We start from the raw sequence: 10,034 nt of genomic DNA on the forward strand, positions 1-10,034 counted from the left end.
TTATTGGTATTTCTGTTAGTATTATGGGCTATTGACACCATGAGCTATAACTAGAGCTCAAGATGAAGACACGTTTAATTGTGATGTCTCACAGATAGAAAAGGGAAATCAGTTAGTCCTGTTGGCAAAACAAGCCTGAGAAAATTCATTCATGGCGGGAGTATCCTTTCAGTCAAGTATCCCCCTTGATTAGACGACAGGCCGAAACACGCCAGGTGAGCGGATCAAGAATGTTACCTGAGCGGCAGGAGCTGCGGTGATTGGCTGGGAGCGCTGTCTGTCAGGCATCCAGGGGCGGCGGGCACACCCATCGGGCGCACAGCTCAGGAGACGCCATCGGGGTTTCGATGCAAATACGTCCCGGGCGGCTCCGGATCTCTGTTTCATTTTAGAGAGAGCGACAACACACAGAAGACTCAGTGACGGTTGGATGAAGATAATAAAAATCTTGACTATGGAGGGGAGGATTTCTTCCTTGGCTCTTCTGTGCCTGGGTGAGTTACTCCTGGAAGAAATATTTGCCTCTCTTTCTTTGCGCCTTACCGAGCTGCCACACCTGTTTGCGCACCTTCACAACAGGCCTGTTTATGCAGGTGACCTGTATCTTCGGTTTGTCATTAAGTTACCTCTTTTTTTAAAAAAAACAAAAAAAATGATAATAATAATATTAACAAACAAAGTGATATTTAGAAATAATGGAAACTATTTAAATCAACATCAGCAGATATTAATATGCTTTTAACTCGACTTGGTTTCTTTCTCATATACGCCACCTTGGTTTAAGTATGAAGAGCGTGTGAGAGTCGTTTCAAACGTGTGAGTGATAATCAATAAAGCTCAACTAGGGTTACATCTAACCATTGTTTTAATTATCTATTTCAAATGTCTATTATTTTCTTGATCAGTGGTTGAAGCATTTGGTCTAGGCCTGTAAAATGCCCATCACAGTTGCTAGAGCCCATATGAAGTCTTAACATGTCTTGCTTTGTTCGACAAAAGGTACAAAATCCATAAATATTCACTTTTGCTTACACAGAAGATTAACACCTCCAGAAAATATTCACATCTGACAAGCTGAAACTTGTGATTATTCACCATTTTTGCTCAAATAGATAACTAATTGATTAACAAAATTTGTTGATTTCTTTTCCGTCCATTCACTAATGGTTTCATCTCCAAACATAACAGATGTGTGTTTCTGTGCTGTGTGTGTCTGTGGTTGGGAGGGTGGGGTACAAACGCATTAGTACAGATGCAGGTCAAACTGCTGAATCATTCTCAGTATGTGCACATTTTACACATAGGCTGTAATCCGGTCAGATTAACATGACTTCATCAGTTTAACCACAGCAGATGTAGATGCAGCTAAATGTTGATCATTATTCTCTGTTTTTAAATCTGACAGTGCTGTCAGGTGTTGGTGCCCTCCAGGTGAACATCCCACAGGAGGTATATGAGCATGCCAGAGGTGACAACATCACACTGCCCTGCAGCTTCTCACCCAAAGCCCCATTAAAGGGGAGCGAACTAGTTGTCATCTCATGGTCTGCTGAGGGTGCACAAGCTGGTGCTAAAGAGGTCAGACTACTACAATGTGTTTTGTCTTTATATGTATACACTGTATGTGCATGTGCCTGTGATTCTCTATTAACTTGAGCATAATTCAGTATGATGGTATTATGAATAAGAACAATAAGAAGACAAGAGAACTTTGCTTTCTTCCTCTTTTAATGTTCCTCTGACGCTGTCATTCTCTAACAGACCCTGATCCTCACTTATTATTCTGCTGGTGCAATTACTGACATCAAATCGCTGTATGAAGGTCGGGTATCCCTGGACGTAGATGTTGCAAAGGGAAGGGCCAACCTGAAACTGTCCTCCATCACACTAGCCGACAACAAGGTGTTTGAGTGTCGTGTCCAGATCCCGGGTGATGACGAAGGCAAACCAGCAGACACTGCACGTTTGGTGGTTCTAGGTAACATTTCATTTGCTTTCAAAGAAATATTCTGCTTTTAAGTTTCCAACAAGTTGCTAAAAAAGTTGTATGATTTAATTCTATATACATATTTCCTTTTTTTTTGTCTAGTTGCTCCATCTACGCCCATCTGTAAGATCCAGGGAAAGGCAGAGTACGGCCAGAACATCAACCTGACATGTCTGTCTGAGGAAGGCTCGCCACCACCCACTTATAAGTGGGAGAGTCGAGACGTCAGTAACAGGCCTCGTGCTGCAGCTCCAAGAACAACTGACAGTAAGTATCAGTGATACCGTTTCTGACAAAAATATAAGTTGACTCTCAGTGAAGAAAGGTTTACTTACCTCTGCATAAACCATATTAACAAGGCGGCCATTTTCCTCTGACATGCCACTCAGGGTGGGAAGCCTGAATACTGGGTTAATTTTATGTTGCTGTGTTCCAGGTTGCAAGCCCTATAAGCTTAGGGAATTTAAGAAATTGTTATCAATTTACCACTTGCCAAATGATCAGCAATCAAGAAACAGTGAAAATCTAGAGGGACAATGGATCCCAACTATTTCATTCTTCTGCATCACTACACCTTTGTATTACCAAAATCTATAATGACATTTTCAGGAACTACGATAAATGAAATTATTCACCCTTTGATTTTTTTTTTGATTTTGAGCTGAAACACTGGAATTTATAAAAAATCTATAAAATCATGATAGCAATGATATATGTTTGTCTTGCTGTCTTTCAGAGGGAGGCATCATGTCTCTTTTCAATATCTCCAGAGACACATCGGGATTCTACATCTGCACCTCAAGTAACAAGATCCGCTCTGCAACCTGCAACGTCACCCTCTCAGTCATGCCACGTGAGCAAAACCTTCTCATTATGCCTTCTCATTAACAATCTGAGAACTCGGTAATCCCAATAAATATGTGAACAATATGTATCCTTCTTCTCCAAATTAATCTTCCTTCCTTCCTGCAGCTTCAATGAACATAGGCTCCACTGCAGGAATCATTGGTGGAGTCGTCGCCGCGTTGATCGTACTCATCGTCGTCATCTATTGCTGCTGCTGCCGGAAGAAGAAGAAGGAGGATGAATATGCCATGGGGTATAGTTTTTTCCCCCATAAAGACACATGCAAAAGCACTCACACTGACTGATTAACAAGACGATGTGATGTGCACAACCACATTTGCTCCATTTGGTCCAATGACCAGTGATCTGAGGCGGGATGAAGGATGGATGTCCCCCTCATTATTAAAATGACCAAAATGCATCCCCCATGTTAACCTGTCAAAATATACATCCAGTACATCCACACAAACATCTGACATCTATGTTTTTTTTTGTTGATTTTCCAGAGTTCGTGAGGAAGAGTACCGTGACAAAGAGCCAGCTTTAAACGGTGAGAGTCGCCATGCCGATGGGCAAGAGGACAGACAAGGTCATGTTGACGCCAGCCCTGCTGGTGGCGGTGACCGCTATGAGGAAAGGAGTGAGCGCGACTACGACCGCCGCAGGGATAACGATGATCGCCGCAGCGATTACGATGATCGCCGCAGCGACTACGACGATCGCCGCAGCGACTACGTTGATCGCCGCAGCGACTACGACGATCGCCGCAGCGACTACGACGACCGACGTGACCGCTACAGTGACCGCAATGAGCGCTATGACAGTGAGCGCCGTTATGATGACGAGCGTCGCTACGATGACCGCCGTTATGATGATGACCGCTATGACGAGCCCCACGATGATCATGAACGTGAACCACCACGTGTACCAGCCAATAAGCCGACGAGGAGGGACTACGACGACTGAGGCCACCGACCCTTATCAGCCACAATCTTCCAGTTTTAATCTCGTAATGAGTGACTTTAGTCCAGTTGTCCAATTTTTGCCTCCATTAATCGAAAGGAAGTATAATAGGGCTGTACCAGTCGTAGAATTTTCTTGGTTGAATTTCATTTGACTATGAAGATTCGATGATTTGTTCCTTCTTGTTTTTAGGTTCAGCGCCACACTAAACTCCGACATGAGTCTCATGTTTATCCGTAGATCTCCCATTTTAATACCTTGGTTATCTGAAAAAATCTGATTTCCACACAGTCAGAGAAACTTCTTCATTCCCATAGTTCAGTTATATATTCCCTATAAAATCCTGCCCGGCTGCTGACAGTGCTGTGAGCCAAAGAGCCAAACAGTGGACAACAGCGGAGGAAGTTGTAACACGACTTCGCTGACAGTCAGACACCGGAGCAGAGAGCGTCGGAGCACCCAGCAGACTGGAATCGTGCTGCCCTGCCTCATGCTGTCCGCCATCACGCTGCCTTCTGTTGCCATCACCCTTCTCCGCTCCATCACAGTTAGTTTTGTGATTGGTGTTGTAAAGTTTACAGCCTAGCATGCTGTTGCTCCTGCATTTTTCTGTGTACAATGACACGGCTAAAAAAATCAGGAATCTGAATTTTTTGTTGAATTGAGTTGTTTGTGGTGAGTTGATTGAAGAAGGGCAGGTGGGGAAGTGGGTGGGGTCCAGTTCCTTATATTTGTATGACAAGTTTTGGTACATGACAAACATTTTACAGAGCTTCAGGGAGCTGTTTAATTCAGAAATTAGTCGTTGTTTTATATTCAAACACAATATGTTGACATTGTTACTAAGAATGCAAAGCTTAAGGTGTGTATGCGTGTGTGTTGATTTTTAGATGGTTCTGCTGTTGGGTGTACTGTAACTGGTGGTAGTTTGTTTTTCAGGAAGTTACCTTGATACTAAAGAAAATTGCTTCAGTTTTGTGTCATTGTTTATGCTTTATAGAATAGTTTTTCTTTGTTTGAGTTTGTTACTGTATATCCTTGTATACGTAGACACTGAACAAGCTTTCAATGTCCTCTCTACTGAGTGCTTCCAGGTTTTTTTGGGTTTTTTTTTTCATTGTAGAAACTAGTCCCACAGCTTCCTCTGAGTGCTGGGATTGATTATGTCAAAACAGATCTCTGGGTTTTTAAAAAATATATATATATTCTAATTTTAATCAACCAAAAATTTTGACAAATAGTATATAATATATTATTGTCTTTCACCTTAAAATGTTTTTTCTTATGTTGAATTATTTTATATGGATTTATGTTTAAATTTGGGGTAATGTGACAATGTACATATGTTATCATTTTTATCTCAGCAATAGTAATGGTAATGTTATCAGTTTTACATTGAGATTTTTTTTTTTTTGTTGCATCCCATTCATCAAATGTGCTGTAAAAACAATAAAGCTTAGTAAATAAAATGAACAAAGCAGCTTCCTGCAACTGTATGAACACTGAACACTAGATGGCAACGTTACAAACAACTCATTTTTCATATGATCACACAATAATAATACTACATGTGTTGTAAATACAAATATATTATTAGTTTTAGTAGTATTAATTATTGTTATTTGTGGGATCCATTCACTTCTGAAACTTATTTATTTATTGGTATGTTAAAATGTCATACCGGTCCACACTTCATCATGAGATATTCTTGGTTAGTGGAGCAGTGACAGTTGGAGCCAGACATTGCAGATAACATTGATGAAATTCAGAATTATAGACAATAATTAGACTTGAGCATTAATACGGCTCCCAGTTTCACTATGAGCTTCCTGGCTTCACTTTAATCAATAAAATCAATAAATAAATACATAAAACATGCTAATTTCTTCCTGCTGAACCTACATGAATACTATTTATGTCCTGCTGTCAGCCTTGGGCCTGTTCAGTTCCCCCTCTCCCCGATATATTGATGTAAAAAATAAAAAATTGCTATGCTACAACAGCCCGTTACCCAGCCAGTTGGTCAACTGCTATGAGTTGGCACAATTAATGTCACACACTGTAGTCTACTGTCTCTTTATTTTATTAGTTTCAAATAGAGATCCACAGTACGGACACCATTTTCCCCTTTCCAATACTGAAACCTGAGCTTTGTATATCAGCCGATACCAAGTAGCATACTAATCTGATACCAGTGTGTCGTTGTCTGGAGGCTGCCTGTTTTGTGGCCCTTGTTTGTCTCTCTCTCTTGCAACGTAAAGCAGAATGTTGAAATATAGGCTCAGCAGATAAACAAAATTATATGATAGGCATTTCTGTTTTGCTTTGTTATGTTCTGCTATATTATGGGCTGTAGACACATATGATCTACAGCTAGAGCTGAAGATGAAAACGTTTGATTGTGATTTCTTTTGTTTAGTTTTGGAAACAGTGAAACAAATATGTGATGTGAAGGAGTATCCCATGTCAAATCAGGTATACTTGATAGAGGACAAGCTGAAACATGCCAGGTGAGTGTATCAAGAACATTGCTTGAATGGCAGGAGTTGTGAGTCCAGATTTCTGTTTCATTTTTAGAAACAACAACCTACCACACAGAAGAATCAGTGGCTCTGGAGGGGAGGATTTCTACCTTGACTCTGCTCTGTCTGGGTGAGTTTTCCTGTATGAAAAAACATTTGTTTCTTTTAATTTGTTCCTTGCAGAGCTGCCACATGTTTGTAGACCTCTCGATAGGTCTATTCACTTGTCGCATTGGTTTGTTGTTACCCATTTAAAAAAAAAAAAAAATAGTATAAGCAAGCAATTTAGAATTTAGAAATCATGGAAGCTCTTGAAATCAATATCATTGAAATTACTATGTTGTTGACTTCACCTTATGGCATAGTTTGTCTCCTTAAAGCATATTATCACTGCATATCAGACTTGTTTCAAACCTAAAGCTGCAGGATGCAATTTGAACATGTAGGATGCAAAACCTTCCACCTCTCTCTTAGCAAACCCACAAATTTGAAGGCAGCAGAAGGAGTCGGTTCCCTGTGAAACCTAATGCCTTGTGGGGTCCACCTGTACCACTACCTTAGTCCCTCTTCTCAAAGATGCCCCTCCAGCCCCACAGCAGAACGCCTCAGGCTGTCATCTAACAGTGAGATCAGAGGATGGTCCTTTTTGACTTTGCTTCAGTGCTGAAGGGCAAGAAACAGCAAAGGACCTGTTTTTTTTTTTTTTTTTTTGGAGGGGGTTGACCAGCATACAAACCTCTCAAACCAGGAAAAAGTAAATTGAATGTGTTCAGCTTTGTGCCTCACAGCTAGTACACCGCACACACACCACTGCCTCCCTTAGAAGTTATTCCCCACTGTTTCTCATCATGCTTTTTGGCCACGTCGATAAGAGCACCATGGCATCGAACATAATGAGCCGGAAGCTCCTTCTGACTTTTGGTTTAACGGGAGAACACAAACACTGGTTCCCTGGTTGAAAGTCCTGCGTATGACCCATTCATCCACCACAACATCCTTCCTATGTGTACTTTGTCGGTCTTTATATAACATCACCTGACTTTCTGGCAGAAAGTCCTTAAAGCAAACTCCCATGTGCAATCAAAGACAGCTTGGACTTTTGCCTCTTGCAAACACCCCAGCATTAAAGCGATGAGAAAGGAATATATTTAACATGTAGGTATAAATAATTAAATGACATAAATGTTTTCTTTATATTTAAGAATTGGGCACCGAGTAACACAGGTCTTTGTACATTGAGCCGTCGTCAAAGTGAGGCCATCTGATCACAACCATTTCACAATGGGGGGGTTACAAACACAGTTACAAACACTCTGGCCCAGGACCCTTATTGTGTACCAAAACTCGTGTCATATAAGCTATTAGGAACCAGACAAACATGCTACAGTTCTTCAAGAGAAAAACTGCCTCGACTCTACCTACTACCTGCTTCCCGTTTTTTATTTCCCCATAACAATTTTGAAAAGTAATACAACTTCCTCTGATGGGATTGATAATGTCTCTGAGTTATTTATTTATTTATTTATTTTTCATCTAAAATGAAAATTCTAATTTTAATACATCTAATTTTTGAACATACACAGCAGCCTTTGTATTTTACTTTTAATGCCATGTTGCCATGTTTCTTTTGAAATTGAAGTATTTTAATATGTATTATTATAATATGATGACAGTGTACATATGTTGCTGTTTTATCTCAGCAATGGTAATGTTAGTAGTTCTGGGATTTATCAAAATGTCCTGTTATGGTGCAATATTTTGAAATTAATTACACTTAATTAAATATTCTGCTAAAAACAAAAAAAGAATGAAAGGAGATTAAATCAAATGAAAACAACTGTATGGATCCTGAACACTAGATGGCAACATTACAAACAAATTAATTCTCATATAATCACATGATGGATCTATTGACTGACTTCTCCGTGTGGGATGAACTAAAAATATATATTATGAGTTTTTTTCGAAGTTGTAGCAGAATTAGATATTATTATAATTTGGGGGATTCATGCACGTTTGAAACGTTTATTTTATAATAGCTAAATGTCCTGACCATACTGCTGACTCCCTCCCGCCTCCCTCCATCCCCGCCACACATCCATTGTCTTTGGACATGCATCAAGTCACACAACCAGACAATCACTACCGGATATGGGGTCACGTGGACTTCAAAATAAAATGACAGCGCCTGTTTCTTCTAAATCGTGCGTTTTTCAGTGGTGGAAAAATCTGTCTATTAACATTTCACTTTGCTTATTTAGATTGTTCAATCCTCAATGAAATAAATATAGATTAAATATGATAATGTAAAAAAGTAGGAAAGCATGCCCTTAGAAGTGTCTAATCTTTCAAAACAAAACAGCCTACTTACACAGAATATTGGCCCCGTATTCAATATTTCATTTTTTATTATATTATTGTATGAGGTTGGCTGTTATAACCACAGTATGGGTATGTTGATGGAATAAACTATATACAACTGATGAATGTGTCCATTGCTTTGAATGTCTTACACGCAATTAGTACTTGCAGCCATCAGATGAATGCAGACAGTGTAGACTAAAAAGTGAAGGGTTACTAACACTAACTTTTTTTAATGACATTATTATGACATTAGAATTAGATTGCAAAAACTTCCCTTTATTATTTCAAGACTGCCGAAACATGCAAACCATAGCCATCACTGCAGCACTGAGTACATACTGCAAAGACAATTCATGGGCTCTGATTATCATCTACAATAATGTGCCACAAACAGGTTACTCAACCACCTTTACGTGAATGCAGTTAAAGTGTAACTAAACAAAATAACTATGTGTTCAAGTACTGTACATAGGGGAGAACTGGTTAAGATGAGCCACTTTTTACATTTGATTAGTTTTCTGCAAATTAAAGTGTATTTCTTTCTAATCATAGTTAATGTATAAACAGGTTGTTGTGTACCCATGGAAATTAAAACAAGTGACCTAATTTTGATGGTTTCAGAACAATAACTGATCAAAAAAAAAAAAAAAAAAAAGCAGGCATATTCAACTTGCCCCAAGGTGGGTGTAAAATGGTTAAAAAAAAATTGGTAAACATGCTAATTTAACATTTTCAGCAAAGACTGTAATCTTTGTGTGTAGCTACAGGGAGAATGTATGTCTAAATGTGCTTTTTTTTGTACAATCACTGGCACATTTTACCCCACAACATTATGACCTCCATTATGACCTTGTTTTCTAGCTTACGCTGACTTAAATTAACATGTGATAATGTCCAAAACATATCTATAGTAGTTTAAATACAGGATTAATAGCTTTAGAAACATGAATTTACCTGGCATGACAACAATTATCATTTTTGCTCAAGTTAGCTTACCACCGGATACCAGGGGGGTGGCTCATTTTAGCCACTGGCTCAACTTACCCCCATTCCCCCTCATTAAACAAAATGTTCAAATGAAATGGGCAGATATTTAAAATGAATTCTTAAAGGTACTATGACTTCATTCTAACAAATTCTCGTCATTTACTTTCAAAGCCTCAATTTTGAAAGGCTCTGCCGGAAGCGTTGAGTTTTATTTTGACGTGCTTGACGCTGCTCACAGAGCCGGAGCGCCGCGGTCCCGTTATCTGCCAGTTCAAGCGTCCGCAGCCTGAAACACCGTCCCGGGATGAGGCGAAAGAGGAAAGAAGCAGGCGCTCATCAGAAAACCTCGATGAAATTCACCTGCG

The 10,034-nt window shown here is 39.5% G+C and overlaps 1 protein-coding gene across 1 annotated transcript; it reads left to right on the forward strand.

Annotated features, from left to right (window-relative positions):
- Positions 1–334: 334 nt before the first annotated feature.
- Positions 335–5,273, forward strand: LOC140995031 (cell surface A33 antigen-like). Its single transcript, XM_073464918.1, has 7 exons — positions 335–494; positions 1,406–1,578; positions 1,762–1,978; positions 2,090–2,254; positions 2,724–2,840; positions 2,960–3,086; positions 3,340–5,273. Exons 1-7 carry the CDS (start codon positions 431–433, stop codon positions 3,797–3,799), a joined length of 1,323 nt encoding a protein of 440 aa, XP_073321019.1. The 5' UTR covers positions 335–430; the 3' UTR covers positions 3,800–5,273.
- The last annotated feature ends 4,761 nt before the right edge of the window (positions 5,274–10,034 follow it).

This window comes from Pagrus major, chromosome 4, assembly GCF_040436345.1.
Source record: "Pagrus major chromosome 4, Pma_NU_1.0".
NCBI lineage: Eukaryota > Metazoa > Chordata > Actinopteri > Spariformes > Sparidae > Pagrus > Pagrus major.